This window comes from Pelodiscus sinensis, chromosome 26 (assembly GCF_052426305.1).
Source record: "Pelodiscus sinensis isolate ZL-2025 chromosome 26, ASM5242630v1, whole genome shotgun sequence".
NCBI lineage: Eukaryota > Metazoa > Chordata > Testudines > Trionychidae > Pelodiscus > Pelodiscus sinensis.
The window spans coordinates 1,459,328-1,475,377 of NC_143077.1; the positions used below are offsets into that span (position 1 = coordinate 1,459,328).

Sequence of the window (16,050 nt, forward strand, 5' to 3'; positions counted from 1 at the left end):
AGTCTATGAGTCTGAGTCTAAGTGACCAGGATAGCTAGCCCACAAACAACCATCCTACTGTTGCTATGGCTGCCTGCAGCAGAATGTTCCCCCAGTCCCCAAAAATCAGGAGTTTGGTCCCTCAAAGAATCATGAGATTTAAGCTCTGTTCAGGGCTCTTGTTCTTTGCCTTCAGAACGTTGAGCCTTTAGGGCAGTGGTCCCCAACCTTTTGGGGCTGCCGGGCACCCGGGGGTGGGGCCTTTCACGCACCCGGTGCCGGCACCACCCATGCACTGCACTCACGGGGCTGGCGCCACTCCTGTGCCGCACGCCCAGGGGTGGAGCTGCCCGTATGCCATGCGCCCGGGGCTGGCGCCGCTCCTGTGCTGCGTGTCCAAGGGAGGGCCGCCCATACGCCGGGCACCCAAGGCCGGAACAGCCCATGTGCTGCATGCCCGGGGCTGGCGCCGCCCTGTGCCGTGTGCCCTGGGGCTGGCGCCGCCCTGTGCCGTGTGCCCTGGGGCTGGCGCCGCCCTGTGCCGTGTGCCCTGGGGCTGGCGCCGCTCCTGTGCTGCGTGTCCAAGGGAGGGCCGCCCATACGCCGGGCACCCAAGGCCGGAACAGCCCATGTGCTGCATGCCCGGGGCTGGCGCCGCCCTGTGCCGTGTGCCCTGGGGCTGGCGCCGCCCTGTGCCATGTGCCCTGGGGCTGGCGCCGCCCTGTGCCGTGTGCCCTGGGGCTGGCGCCGCCCTGTGCCGTGTGCCCTGGGGCTGGCGCCGCCCTGTGCCGTGTGCCCTGGGGCGGGGAAGCCCATACTCTGCGGGGCCGGCACAGCCCATGTGCTGCATGCCCGGGGCTGGCGCCGCCCTGTGCCGTGTGCCCTGGGGCTGGCGCCGCCCTGTGCCATGTGCCCTGGGGCTGGCGCCGCCCTGTGCCGTGTGCCCTGGGGCGGGGAAGCCCATACTCCGCGGGGCCGGCACAGCCCATGTGCCGCACACCTGGGGGCAGGGCAACCCATGTGCTGCATGCCCGGGCTGGCGCCGCCCTGTGCCGTGCACCCGGGCCGGGGCCAGCCCTGATCCGTCGGTGGGCGCACAGAAATGGACCGGCGGGCGCCATGTGCTTTAGGGTACCCGCCAGTCACAATTTCAGGCTTTTCTCTGCAATCACAAGGGACAGCGGCCTCTTTGAACAAGGCTGAGATCCCCCACCAGCCAGGTGTCAGGAGACTGTGAGAGAGCCACAAGAACTGGCTCTGACGCCCACTCTCTGTGTGGCTGGGACGGGCTCCCAGGCACAGCCACAGAGTGTGTGGAAACCCCCAAATCCCTGCAAGCGCTAAGCCAGAGCTCCCTGGCCAGGGGTGCAGAGCTATTGCTCAGTGTCCTACCACTCACAACAGGGTGAAGTCCTGGGTCTCGGTGCAGCATAGGCCTGCCCTGCCCTCCTCTGTAAGTCCAGATTCCACCCAGAGCAAAAGAGCTGGTCCCTGACCTCCGGCTGCTAACAGCACCACGGCTTTCCACGCAGAGCGCGCCCGCAGCACGTAACAGGCCTGTGCTAAGAACGGGGGCAGGGTGCCCCCCATTCAGGAGTGGGACGGTTGTATTCTTTAAAGCCAATTTAAAACCCCTAATGACATGGTTTCCCCTTTAATTTCTCCTTGGAGTTAGGGTAAGTGCAAAGCGTTTCCTCCCCCGAGCACAAACCATCCCAAATGAGCCCATGCCCACTGCAACCTTCTAACATTAACTGCATGCACAGTAATAAAGCCACATACACCATCATCTGGTATGACGTCCTATACGGTATGAGGAAAATACCGCACCTGCTGCCTCCCCCACGCCTGGCCTCCAGCAGCAGGAAGACAGAAGCCCCACTGAGTGCTCCAAGTGTGCCACAGAGTCACAGAAAAGCGGGTGTATGCATCCCTGGCACGCTGCAGGAGCCAGTCAGTTAATCAGGCCAAACCCACCTATCAATTAGCACAGCTTGGGCTCAGTCGCACAGCCCTGTGCATCCAGGAGCTCTAGTAGGTGACGCCTGTAAGCCAGTCCCGTCTCTGCCGGCCTCCTTAGGTACAGCCCTGTGTTGCTAGCTGATTGCTGCCACTCATGGCGACCTATGTCAGGACCCCGGCGTGCGTGCTGCCCCGGGTTCAGAGCCTGCGTCCCGCGCCGCGAGGCACTTGAGAACACCGTCTGACGGCCTCGCTTATCCCGCTCCGTTCTCAGAGGGGTGGAGCCCGCCTCTTGGAATCGGTTCCTCTGGAGTCGTTGGGACTGAGCCGGAAGCGCAGAAGTGGGTTTGGAGTCCAGCCCACTAGGCTACACTGCCGCATCGTCTGCAGCGCGGGCCTGACTGGAGGCTAAAGGCCAAGTCACAGCAGCGCTGCTAACGCTTGCCAGGGGATCACGGGGGCTGGGTGTAGGAAGGACCCGGAGAGCTCTGTGGCGCTTGGAAGTCAGCGTTAGCAGCACAAGTCAGTCCAACAAGAGGCACGTTACCTTGGGGGTGGGGGGAACTATGGATGGCACTCCAAGAATTCAGAAAGTGGCCGAGGGCTGCACTCCTCTGTGATGTTAATGGAGGGGGTGCGGGGTCTGGGAGGGAGGCTGGGTGCAGAAGGGAGCTCGGGGTAAGGGACTGGGGTGCAGGAGGAGGTGCGGGGTCGGGGGGGAGGCTTGGTGCAGAAGGGAGCTCGGGGTAAGGGACTGAAGTGCAGGAGGGGGTGCAGGGTCTGGGAGGGAGGCTGGGTGCAGAAGGGAGCTCGGGGTAAGGGACTGAAGTGCAGGAGGGGGTGCAGGGTCTGGGAGGGAGGCTGGGTGCAGAAGGGAGCTCGGGGTAAGGGACTGGGGTGCAGGAGGTGGTGCGGGGTCTGGGAGGGAGGCTGGGTGCAGAAGGGAGCTCGGGGTAAGGGACTGGGGTGCAGGAGGAGGTGTGGGGTCTGGGAGGGAGGCTGGGTACAGAAGGGAGCTCGGGGTAAGGGACTGGGGTGCAGGAGGGGGTGCGGGGTCTGGGAGGGAGGCTGGGTACAGAAGGGAGCTCGGGGTAAGGGACTGGGGTGCAGGAGGGGGTGCGGGGTCTGGGAGGGAGGCTGGGTGCAGAAGGGAGCTCGGGGTAAGGGACTGGGGTGCAGGAGGGGGTGCGGGGTCTGGGAGGGAGGCTGGGTACAGAAGGGAGCTCGGGGTAAGGGACTGGGGTGCAGGAGGAGGTGCGGGGTCTGGGAGGGAGGCTGGGTGCAGAAGGGAGCTCGGGGTAAGGGACTGGGGTGCAGGAGGAGGTGCGGGGTCTGGGAGGGAGGCTGGGTGCAGAAGGGAGCTCGGGGTAAGGGACTGGGGTGCAGGAGGGGGTGCGGGGTCTGGGAGGGAGGCTGGGTGCAGAAGGGAGCTCGGGGTAAGGGACTGGGGTGCAGGAGGGGGTGCGGGGTCTGGGAGGGAGGCTGGGTGCAGAAGGGAGCTCGGGGTAAGGGACTGGGGTGCAGGAGGGGGTGCGGGGTCTGGGAGGGAGGCTGGGTGCAGAAGGGAGCTCGGGGTAAGGGACTGGGGTGCAGGAGGAGGTGCGGGGTCTGGGAGGGAGGCTGGGTACAGAAGGGAGCTCGGGGTAAGGGACTGGGGTGCAGGAGGGGGTGCGGGGTCTGGGAGGGAGGCTGGGTGCAGAAGGGAGCTCGGGGTAAGGGACTGGGGTGCAGGAGGAGGTGTGGGGTCTGGGAGGGAGGCTGGGTGCAGAAGGGAGCTCGGGGTAAGGGACTGGGGTGCAGAGGGTTGGATTATAACCTGGGGCAGAGGGTTGGGGTTCAGGGTCTGGGAAGGGGCCTAGGGGTGGGGAGCAGAGGATTGGAGGAGGGAGGGGCTGGGGTGCCAGAACAGGCTCTGGCAAGGAGATGCTTACTAGTGATGCAATGGTGCAGTCGATGAACTGACAAGCAAAAGCTGATAGGTTAATACCACAGACCACACGCATTCCCCTCCCCCTGCCAGTCCAGTTTTTAGCAGGCTTGTGCCGGGTCCAGGACTACCCCCCGCCATGGCTCTGCTTGGTAAGTGTATTGGGAGCCAGGTGGGCAGGTAGACCGGCTCAGTTCTGGCTCACACCGAGTCTGGGAGCTCTGCCTTTGCTCCCAGAGAGGGGCTGCTGCCTCCCCTCCCCCCGCTGCTGCCTTTGTGTCAGAGGCAACAAAATGGGGCGGCAGGCAGCTGGTCTGTGAGGGGAGCTGGTTTTTAAACTGGCTCCTCTCTTGGACCAGCTCCAGGCTGGCACCCCACACTACTGCCTCTGACACCGAGGCAACCGCGCAGAGTGGCAGGGTGCTCCTCAGGAGAGGGGTGGAGCACACTGGCTGCCGGCCCCACCCCCGGGGACTATAGACCCGTCGAGTAACCGATAAGAATTCATGAGCTTAATCGACTACTCAATTAACCGATATTTCACATCCCTCATGCTTACCTGGGCGATTCCCAGCCAGCAGCTTCTCTGGCTTTCATGTTCCAGCAGGCCGCTCAGAGCAGCCGGTTGCTGGGCCATTTTCTCAGTGAACAGCTTGAGCCCGAGGGGAGGGGTACTTTCAAACAGGCAGCTCCCATTGTCTGGAAACAGGCCAATGGGAGCTGCAAGATTGTACTGGGGGCAGGGGCTGTGAGAGAACCCTCTCCAGCCTCCCCCAGGCTTGCAGCTATTCATAGACAAACAGGGTCCCACAGGCGGCTGTTCTGAGCACTGTGTGGGGGCGGAGTGGTCAGGGACCCTGGCTGAGGCTCCCCATGGACCGGAGCCAGGGCCGGCCCCCAGCATTTTGGCACCTGAGGCGGGGAGCTCAAATGACGCCCCCAATCCCCCTCGCTTGGGCCAAAAGTTTGAAAGGTCTCAATTCTGCCTCCTTCCTGTTCTACTCCTCTCATGGAACTGCTCTGCTCCCTACCTCAGTAAAGGAGAACTAGCAACTTCAAATGCCTTGTTCAAAAATTGTTAGTAACACTTCACTTTCAAACTTTGCCTGAACAGCAAATGTAACTAGTGTGCTGTGCACGTAGAGCAGAGAGAATCCATCTGCACCAGCAGCAGACACGATCGTCTACACTCTGGGTCCTAGTGACGCCCCCCCCCCCCGAGTCTGGGACCTGAGGCGGCCGCCTGAGGCCAGCCCTGACCGGAGCCAATGGTTTGATGGGCCGGATCTGGCCAGGGGGCTGTATTTTGCCCGTCCCTGTGTCACAGTGGCAGTCCCAGCATCCAAACTGTTCTGAGCCACTGCCCTCTGGTGGCAGGATAGACAGGGAGCATGTGTCTCCACTTCCAGGGGAGCGTTGTGTGACTCACAGCGGGGACTGCAAGCCAGGCGCTTGGGTGGCCGCTCAGGAGAGATTCCAGTGCTGCCCAGCTGATTAGCAGGGTGCCCACAGCGAGGTTTGTGTTTAAACGGAAAAACTTTTCCATTAAAAGTATTTGCGCAAAATCATGCCAGTGTAGATGCAGCCTCAAATTTCTTACAGGTGCTGTCATACCGCATACCCCCCCCCCCCCCCGCCTTGAGCCCCCCCAGCGGGAGGGTTGTGGTAGGACAGTCCCTGTCAGGAGTTTAAGATCCCCCCCCCTGCCCTGAGCCCCCCCAGCGGGTGGGTTGTGGTAGGACAGTCCCTGTCAGGAGTTTAAGATCCCCCCCCCTGCCCTGAGCCCCCCCAGCGGGTGGGTTGTGGTAGGACAGTCCCTGTCAGGAGTTTAAGATCCCCCCCCCTGCCCTGAGCCCCCCCAGCGGGTGGGTTGTGGTAGGACAGTCCCTGTCAGGAGTTTAAGATCCCCCCCCCCTCCCCGAGTCCCCCCCAGCGGGTGGGTTGTGGTAGGACAGTCCCTGTCAGCAGTTTAAGATCCCCCCCCACCCTGAGCCCCCCCAGCGGGTGGGTTGTGGTAGGACAGTCCCTGTCAGGAGTTTAAGATCCCCCCCTGCCCTGAGCCCCCCCAGCGGGTGGGTTGTGGTAGGACAGTCCCTGTCAGGAGTTTAAGATCCCCCCCCACCCATGGCACTTTGGCTCTTCACTCAGAGAGGGGTAGGCAGCAAGGGGGATCCCACCAGCCCCAGCAGAGAGGTAGAGGAATTGCCTGAAATGCCCCTCGGCTGGGGCGATGGAAGAGCTGCCGGGGATTCCAGTCTGGAGGGAACCCGGGCTCTCTCGGGGAGCGGGGGCAGCCCTGTGTGGCGGTGGGACACCCGCCCCCCCACGAGGCGGCTCCGGTTCCCAGCAGCCTTGAGCCACTCACTTGGCACCCACAGGGGCATTTTTATCTGCACCAAAACAAACACAAGCCCCCGGCTCCCGCTGCTGCCCTGGGGCTTTGTCCTCTGCTCCCAGGCGAAGGGCCGAGGCTGCGGGTCCCTGTGGGGGGCCAGCAAGGGCAGCAGGTGCCCGCGCCCAGCCGGGGAAGGGGAGTGGCCGGCCTGGCCGAGGTCCACGCCCGCTTGGAACCCGCCACGTCGCCAGCGTGTGGCTGGGTCTTCGCCGAGCCAGGCCAGCCCCAGGTCTGCGCCCCGTCAGGTCCGTGGCATGTAACGCATGTGCTGATAGCCCCGGCACTGCCACGCTGGGTCCCTCGCCGGCCACAAGCCCCCACCTTTCCCCCAGGCCTCAGCTCCGCCAGTCTCGCTTAGTGCCGCGCTCAGGGGCGGCGGGTCCCTCTCCGCGCCCCCGGCCAGGCTCTCGCTGTCACTCGCGACGCCCTCGTCCAGGGCCAGCTTCACAGTCTGAAAGCGAACAAGCTGCTCCTCCAGGGGGAAGCCGTCGGCGGCCTCGCTGACTCCCCTCGCGACACATACGCTGGGGTCAGGGTGCAGGTGCCGCTGAGGGTCGGTCTTACGGGGACCTCTCCTCGGCACACCCCACTCCTCGGCGGGAGACCCCCCCTTCAGTCCCTCCGCCAACACAGACACCTGCAGGAAGGGGTCTTCTTGGCCCGTGTCTGCCTCCCAGCCTTGCCACTCGCCTCCACAAGTAACCGGACATGGGGCTTCCGAGAGAGAGAATTCCCCCACGGAGGAGCTCTCGGAAAAGGAGGAGGATTTCTCGCTGTCTGGGAAGCCAGAGGCGTCCTCCTCGGCCGGTCCCCCTCTCCAAACAAGCCGAGAGAACCCTAACCCGGCTAGGTCCGGCACAGGCCCTCCCGCGAGGTGGGAGCCGCTCAGTTCTGAGCCTGAGTGGGACCCTTCCTGACTCATGCTGGCTCCGGAGCAGTTGGGGGCTCTCCTCAGGAATAAAGGCATTTCAGTGTAGGGTCTGAAACCGCCGCTGTCGTCGTCCTCTTCCTCCGAAAGTGAGAGGAGAGACGCTGTCAGGGACGTGTCGTTCCTCGCCACCGGGGACGTGTCGTTCCTCGCCACCGGGGACGCGTCGTTCCTCGCCACCGGGGACGCGTCGTTCCTCGCCACCGGGGATGCGTTGTTCCTCGCCACTAGGGACGTGTCGTTCCTCGCCGTCCGGGATGCGTCGCTCCTCCATCTCCCTGCCGATGCGGGCTGCACCACGCAGATGAAGAGGTCTCTCTCGATGAGCTCCTCAAGGACCGTCCCAGGAGCCTGGAAACGGGAGAAATCCTGGCAGGAAGGGAAATGAGATTGGCCAGTTAAAAGGGGGTTTCAGTGTGACGGACACTTTGTCAAGTTGCTGCTGTGGACATGGGAAGGGCCAGGGAGCCTGGCGAATGGCTCGTTGTGGGACTGTCCAGCACCAAGCACAGCAGGGCCAGTCCCAGTGGATGTCCGTGGAGCTCCATGGATTTATGCCAGTGGCAGAGCTGGCCCCCTGGGTGTCTGCAGAGCACCCAGCAGGAGACCCCGACTCTGATCGGGGCCCTTCAGAACAAGAGGGCGGTTGCCCCAGGTCAGAGCAAAGGTTCATCTAGCCCGGCCTTCCAGTGCCAGGCGCTTCGGAGGGAATGAACGGGACAAGTAACCAAGTGATTCATCCCTTCCTCCCCAGTCCCAGCTTCTGACACGCAGCGGCCAGGGACACCATCCCTGCCTAACAGCCACTGAGGGACCTGTCCTCATGAATTTATGTAGCTCTTTCTTTGGACGCTATTACAGACCTGGCCTTCACAACACCCCCTGGCAAGGAGTTCCACAGGTTTACTGCGCTCTGTGTGAAGAAAAACTTCCTTTTGTTTGTTATAAACCTGCTACCCATTAATTTCATCTGGTGACCCCTAGCTCTTGTGTTATGAGAAGTAGTAAAAAAAATGGCCTTATTTATTTTCTCCACACTGGTCATGATTTTGTACCCTCCCTTACTCATCTTTTCCAAGTAGAAAATTCCCAGTCATATTAATCTCTCCTCATATGGCAGCCGTTCCAAACCCTTAATCACTTTTATTGCCCTTTTCTGAACCTTTTCCAATGCCAAGAGACCTGTTTTGAGATAAGGTGCCTACATGCAGTACAGGAGGCACCTGACTTACAACGGCCCGAGATACGACCCCCCTACTTACGGCTGGGGGGCATCCGGAACCGATTGCATGGCAAGTTGGGGGCAGCCTGTATTCAAGACGTGGGCGCACCATAGGTTTATATAGAGGCAGCATGAAATTCTCGATCTTACTGTCTCTCCCTTTCCTAAGCCTTGTGTTCTACAACCACACAGACACCCTGAAGCATGGGATTTGCAGGAACATGGCAGCTTCCAGGATCGGGCCCACTAATTCCGTTTTTCCATACCAAAGCTTGAGGCCTCTTTGCTTTCTTGGCAGCTTGTTTACACAGCCGTAGGACGGAGGCAGCGACAGTGCAGAAGAAGAGCAGGATGAGCAATGGGACAGCCATGGTGATAAGGAACTCCCAGCCCTTGGCTGCAAGAGAAAAGGCCAAGTCGTGGTTCTGTGCGGTGCGCGTGGTTTACAAAGACGACCAGCCTCTAGCAGGTGACTATTGTCCCCCAGTCCCAAACCTCAGTGTCCTCATTTGATATGAGCCTAGACAAGGGCAGGGACTTGGCCAGCAGCTCAGTGACCAAGCCAGGACGAGAACTCAGACCCTCTCCAGAGCAGGTCAAAAAGATTTGTTGCTCATAATGAAACCAAAATCATTCCGATCTAAGTTCTCCAGGGACAATTTACATTTTCAGGGGAAATTCACATACCGGCTGAAGCTCTAAAATCAGCTCAGGTCCCCAGAGTGCAGGACCAGAGAGGTCCGTCCTACACTTAAAGTTCTGGTCTGACAAGCCAAGTTATTTTTAGCTCCAATATTTCGGTTTACAGCCAAAATCTTTCAGGTGTCAGGCGTCCTGGCTTTTGATGAAAAATCGCACAAAAAGGAGACACGTTTTGCACGGAGGAGGCTGGTTTTGCCACACCCGATTCTCCTTCAAAACCCACTTGGGGTGAGAACATTCCCCCCAGCCCTGGTCCCTTCCCACTGCCCCCTCGCCCGCCCCTCTCCCTCCACTGGGCTGTACCTCTGGGCGTTAGGAGCATGCACAGTGGCCTGGAGAACTGGCTGTGTTTTAGCTGGATGGCTTGATAGGAGGCCCTGGCACTCAGGCAGTAGTTGCCACTCAGCGCCAGAGTGCTGATTGTGACGTTCTCCCACTTCATTCGGTCGTGGAACGGCACCTGCTGAGACACAACCAGGCAGAGGCTGGGAGACTCGTGGGGCCCTCTGGCCAGACTCTGGAAAGACCTTCATGATGTGTCTCCCCACAGCGTCCGGAGAGCTGTGATGGGCCATGTGCGGTCCATGGGGGCTCTGTGTGAGGCCCACGAGATATTTTGTTGCCGTGGCCCACATGCATGGTTGCCAGAGCCCCCTGGTTTACATCCGCGCAGGCGGCTTCCTACCGGTGCTACCAATGTGACGGGCAGGAAAAGCCAGGGCAGGCGAGGCACGGTGCGTGCAGATTGCACACAGCACTGAGAGCCGCGCGCTCCCTCCGCAGCCAGTCACAGTGCTGCCACGGTGCCACGGGCACCACACAGACGCTACGTGCGCACGCAGAGCGAGCAAAGCCACCTGTGCCGGGAGTCTGGCTTGGATCCCACAGTCTTGCCGCCGCTGAGACGGGGGCCACTCACTAGCCAGCTTGCCCCGCACTGGTGTAGAGGAGACATTAGACGAGACCCACCCATCGCCCACAGACACTTGGCCTGGCGCTGGGATTGCTCTCGTGACTATTTCGGTCCTTGAGGCCTTGCTGCATGGGCGGTTCACTTGCACACAGCTGGTGCACGTGAGGCCCCACGCTCCTTATCAGCTTGTCTCACCGTGGGGACTTTCTACGGACCCCCCGGGGGGTCGCTTCACTGCAGGACTCTGCATCCTGGCACTTCTGTCTGTGCTGGGGATGTGAGTGACTAGTCGACTAGCCAATGAGCAAATGCTTATCGGATAGTCAACAGGCCAGGTGACTGGTCACTTCCCCGCCCCTGGCTGCCTCTATCAGAGAGAGGCAACAAGGAGGGAATGGGGGTGCTTCAAAGTGGCAGGGCCATGTGGAGTCTGGGGCCAGACCCTGGGCTCCACATGGTGCTGCCACTTTGAAACACCGTGTGTAGCCCAGCTGGCCCCATGCTCCCCGTGGTGTTTCAAAGCGGCAGTGCTGTATGGAGCCCAGGGTCAGCTGGGGAGACCCCAGCAACAGCTGCCACACATCGAAGGCAGAGGCACTTTTCTCGACGAATCAAATAGTCAATGCAAATTTAACATCCCTGCCCCGGGCATTGTGGGACAGGCCGGGAAAGGGACTGGAGTCCTGGGTCTGGGGTCAAACAACCATTCCCAGTTCCCAGAACCCTGCTCCAACCCTCTCCCCTCCCCAGGACGCTGGGGACAGTGGGACCAAGATCCAAGCGTTGCCTCTCCAGCACGTGGCTACGCCTAGTGCGGTGGAGCCAGGCCTGGGACTGACCTTGTCTCCAGTTCCAGCTTTCCAGAAGTCCAGGTCGTACTTCAGCCCGATAAAAACGCTCTTGACGCAGGAGGCCAGGGGGAAAGTAGCGCTCACGTTGATTGTCGTTTCTGCCACGCTCACTGCCAGCGCCGGCGGAGCCAGGTGCACTGTATTCGCGAGCGACATGTTAGAGCAGCACTTTCCCATATGCCACCAAAAGCCAGCCCCCGACACAGCCCTCTGGGCACGCTGGACTTGCCAAGCTTGGCTCCTTCTCAGGGGGACACACGGAGGCCAAGGCCAGAGTTTTAAGGCTCTGGTTTGGGGATAGCCCCTTGGTCTGCAGCAGCCACTCTCGCAGTGAGCAGGTTGGATAAGGAAGGACAGAGCTGCCTAGCAGAGACTCCCCACTGGGCGCTCGCCTTCCCTCCTCAGTCTGCATAGGGAACACGGGAGTCGTGGGGGTTGGTCTCTCCAGGTTTTCGTGCTGTGCCCATCACCGTCACACCTGGGCTCCTTACGGAATCCAGAGAGCGGGAGGGAGAGCAGAGCGGAACTCCCTATCCCCCCAGGGGCGCGGGAGCAACACCCAAACGTTCTCTCTGCAAAGACCTTCCAGCCGTGGCACAGACAAGCAGCAACGTACCATCCAAATGATATTCCAAGGAGTTCGACTCCACCCAGGGGGACTGGCGCCCTGCCGCCAGGGCCTTGACGCGGGTGCTGAATTTATTGTACGGGTCTGGCCCACACGTCAGGTTGCAGGTGACGTGGGAAATATTTTTGCAGTGCCGGACCTGTTTCCAGTTGCTTTGGTGATACAGGCTGAAAGAAGAAACAAAGACCAACCCAGGGTAGAACAGGCGGCGCTTTGCACATCTAGTGCCAAACAGGTCCGTGGGCTTCCCGCTGACACTCCCCCGGTTGCCTGCTCCCAGAGACTGGCTCTGGCAAGGGGACATTGTGTAGCCAAATTCGAATGATTTAAATGGCCCCCAAGATTTACACTCTGCTTTGGGGCTAAAGAATCAATGGAAGGGTTGCCCAGTGGTGAGGGTGTGAGCCTGGAACTCAGGCAACATGGGTCTAACTCCTGTTCTGCCACAGACTTGCTGTGTGGCCTTGGGAAAGTCACCTCGTGTTGGGAGGGTGTAGGTAACCCGACAGTGAAAAGGGGGCTGTACGGGGAAAGCACCAGGGAAATTCTCCCGCAGCAGGGAAGTTACTGCAGCTTTTCCCCATGGCTTCCTCCCTGCCAGAGCCTCTGCCCGCTCCGGCCACAGGGAGATCGCAGGACGCCACATCGCTGGACTCAGCTGTGTGAAAGACGTGGGAGGCCCAGCTCGGACCCGCAGAGCCCTGTAGGACGCGCACCCCGAGATTCTGGAGCGTCTCTGCACTCTGGGGCTAAGCAGGGCTCCTCCGCCTACACCGCTACTGACGCCTGTGCTGGGGGCCGGGCCGGTTCTGTACTCGACACGGTCCCATCAATGTAGACACATCTCTGGGTCTGTGCCTCAGTTCCCTACCCGGTAGGACGAGGTCAACAGCAGTGCCTGTCCCAAGGAGCAGGGCATCAGACAGTACAGCAGCGGGGCCATGCAAGTACTTGGGGCAGCAGGATGAGACTCAGTCTCTTCCCTAAAATGCCAAGATTTTCCAAAAGTGTCTCTCAGATCGGGCCCCTGGAAGGGGTCTCACCCCGGGGTCTTCAGTTTACTTCTGGAACTCCTCGCCTGTGCTCCCTAGGCCCGCTCGGCGGCCAGTGGAAAGCTTCCGACTGGCACCCCCCAGGCTGCGCCCCAGGGTCGGCAGGTCCCTCCGCCGTGGGCTGGGCAAAGGAGCACGCGCCTGCTGGAGGGGAGGCCCCGGCTGAGGGCAGGGGGGTGGAGGGCCAGAGGGAGGGAGGCTGGAAGCAGAGCGCTCGAAGGAGAGAGATTGCACTTGGCGGATGAGAACAGGATTCTCCACTCCACTGCTCCAGCCTCACCCCACTGGGGACTGGCAGCAGGTGGGTGGAGGGTGAGCCGGAGCGGGGGAGGTGAGAGAGGGAGGCAGAGTGGGAAGGGGAGATGAAGGAGCTGGAATCGGCCGTGGTAAGAGACCGGAAAGTAGGGGGACCACGGGGGCACTCGGCTCAGCGGGGGAGAAGGGGGTTTAGCAGCCTGGCTGTGTGGGGCGCGGGGGAGGCCCACAGAGCAAACGGCCCTGCTGGCTTTGAACCACACTCCAAGCTCCCTCAGGCTCTGCCAAGGCTGCCCCAGAGCGGAGCAGTTTGTGGGCTGCTCTGTCCGGCGTGAAAAGCTGCTCACAGACCCGCCACACACAGGTCCCCGCGACCCACCGCCCTGGGGCACAAGCCCCCGGCGCTCTCGTCACCGTCCCTCGCGGACACCCACGTTTGGTAGCGCACAGAGTACAGCACGTCCGGCGGGGACCCCTCCCCAGGGAGCCACGTCACAGCCACGCCAAAGTCCTTCGACAGCAGCTTCACGTTGCGCGGGGGGGGCAGCGGCACGCCGGGCTGTCCCAGAGCCACGGAGCCTGGGAAGGCAGGAAACAGGAAAGAAAAGCTGTTGGAACGCTGTCGCCTCCGTACTGAGAACAGCACATGGGTGGGTCACAGAACCATAGAGCTGGAAGAGACCTCAGGGGGCCATGAAGCTCAGCCCCCTGCCCTTCGAGTTCATAGAATCCTAGGGCTGGAAGAGACCTCAGGGGGCCATGAAGCTCAGCCCCCTGCCCTTCGAGTTCATAGAATCCCAGGGCTGGAAGAGACCTCAGGAGTCATCGAGTCCAGCCCCCTGCCCAAGGCAGGACCAACCCAACTCAATCAACCCGGCCAGGGCTTTGTCAAGCTGAGAGTTAGAAACCTCTAGGGATGGAGATTCCACCCCCTCCCTAGGGAACCCAGCCCAGTGCTTCCCCACCCTCCCAGGGAAATAGTTTTTCCTAATATCAACCTAGACCTCCCCCACTGTAACTCCCCCATTGCTCCTTGTTCTGCATCTGTCACCACTGAGACCAGCCTCTCTCCAGCCTCTTTGGAACCCCCCTTCAGGAAGTTGAAGGCTGCTGTCAAATCCCCCCTCACTCTTCGCTTCTGCAGACTAAACAGACCCAAGTCCCTCAGCCTCTCCTCATAAGTCATATGCTCCAGCCCCTAATCATTTTGGTTGCCTCCGCTGGACCCTCTCCAATGCGTCCACATCCTTTCTGTAGTGGGGGGCCCAGAACTGGACACAATGCTCCAGATGTGGCCTCACCAGAGCCGAATAAAGGGGAATAATGACATCTCTGGATCTGCTGGCAACGCTCCTCCTAATGCCTCTAATACGGCATTCGCCTTCTTGGCTACAAGGGCGCCCCGTTGACTCATGTCCAGCTTCTCAGCCACTGGAATTCCCAGCTCCTTTGCAGTTCTAGGATTTTTCTCTCTGATCTACTGCTCTGATGGGCTTGATTCACCTTGTGCAAGGCTGTGTGTGTGTGTTTGTGTGATTGTGCACGTGCACAGGGCACAGGATGTGTGTGTGTATATGTGTGATTGGGTGTGCGTGCACAGGGCAGCACAAGGTGTGTGTGTGTGTGTGTGTGTGTGCATGTGTGTGCGTGCACAGGGCAGCACAAGGTGTGTGTGTGTGTGTGTGTGCATGTGTGTGTGTGCACAGGGCAGCACAAGGTGTGTGTGTGTGCATGTGTGTGTGTGCACAGGGCAGCACAAGGTGTGTGTGTGTGTGTGCATGTGCGTGTGCACAGGGCAGCACAAGGTGTGCGTGTGCACAGGGCAGCACAAGGCGTGGGGGTGTGCATGTGTGTGCGTGCACAGGGCAGCACAAGGTGTGTGTGCGCGTGTGTGATGTGTTGATTTGATTTTGCCCATTTTCCTGCCCCCTCAGGCTTTCTGTCAAGTGCAAGAGCCAGCTCAGGGTGCCAGAGTCCAGGCGAAATGCGGGTGCAGGCTGCAACACAAACCATCTCGGGGTTCAGGTTCAGCTCCGGAGAGAGGACTGGGTCACTTTTTAGTTCAGCCTGAGGCAGGCCCCGGCCCTGCCAGTACCACACACCAGGCCCCTGGCGCTTTCAGAACCACTTCCTGGCTATTCCTGCTCCTCCACCAATGTGCTTCTCGGTGGAAGTCCCATCGGAGCTGGGCTGTGATGTCGACTCCTGGCAGCTCTGCGTGAGCAAGCAACCAAACCCTGCAGCAGCTGGGACGAGCTGCCCGAGTACGATCCCGACCCACCCCCTGGCTACCTACCCGGGCAGAGCTGGCGTGGGGAGGCCTCCGGGAACAGGGAATCGCACCCCCCTTCCAAAAACAGGCACGTCGGAGAGAAAACCCTTCACTGGACTTTCACTCACCCCCAGACCCTCCTGTTCGCACTGCCAACCTGGCCCGCAGGCTTGAGTGCTTTGGCAAAGGCAAAGCCAAGAGCATTGGCTGTGCGCGGACGGGGCCCTTAGCACCGGAGAGAGCCATTCCTTACCTAGGAGCTGCTGGAAGGAGCAGAGAGCCACCAGCACTGCCCGGCTCCCTGCAGACATGCTGAAACTGCCACTTCCTGATTCCATGGAATCACTTTCATTAGTCAGTTTCCTGTAATCCGTGGGTTGCAGGTCAGCCCCAGGGGCATACGCCGGCTACGCCCTGCAAGAGACGCCGCCTCCCACACCAGCTGCAGTCGCCAGGCTGGGCTGTCCTTTGGACACTGACACCGACACCTGCGTGTGGGCACGGAGCTCCCTGCAGAATCAATAAATAGTTCTGTGGTTTAATCATGACTGGGGTTACCTGCTACCGACTGGGGAGCCTTCCCAAACACTCGTCTTGCAAACAGCCCTGCCCTCTGGTGTCGGGAGCATTGCGGGGACCAGGCACTGTGACTTACTGAGTCGAACCAGGCAGCTGAATAAAAGAGCCCATGGCCAGAAAGGGTTAACGCGCCCACTGGCGGGCCCGGGGTCGGGGAGATGCTGCATGGGAAGTGGGCAGTTCCGCTTGGCTGGAGCAGAACTTTGCCACCCAAACTTACATTGTTGGCAGGTGCTGGCCCAAGTCCTGTGTTTCTGTTGGTGGTGCACATTCATACATACCTCTGTGCACATAAAAATTATTCCACACTTGGATGGAAATATGAGAGGGAACATTGTTTAGCAGTACTGCCAGCTAGGCCACAAACTCCTCTCACATAAAGAAT

The 16,050-nt window shown here is 60.6% G+C and overlaps 1 protein-coding gene across 2 annotated transcripts; it reads right to left on the reverse strand.

Moving 5' to 3' along the window:
- Positions 1–6,233: 6,233 nt before the first annotated feature.
- IFNLR1 (interferon lambda receptor 1) lies at positions 6,234–15,567 on the reverse strand. Of its 2 annotated transcripts, none has more exons than XM_075908822.2 (7): positions 15,340–15,567; positions 13,249–13,393; positions 11,496–11,674; positions 10,868–11,016; positions 9,419–9,578; positions 8,680–8,810; positions 6,234–7,560 (listed from the first exon to the last, which is right to left on the reverse strand). In XM_075908822.2, exons 1-7 carry the CDS (start codon positions 15,422–15,424, stop codon positions 6,505–6,507), a joined length of 1,905 nt encoding a protein of 634 aa, XP_075764937.1. In that variant the 5' UTR covers positions 15,425–15,567; the 3' UTR covers positions 6,234–6,504. The 2 variants fall into 2 exon arrangements, with proteins under 2 accessions (XP_075764937.1, XP_025044155.2); XM_025188370.3 differs by having other exon boundaries at positions 9,419–9,575; positions 15,340–15,566.
- Between the last annotated feature and the right edge of the window lie 483 nt (positions 15,568–16,050).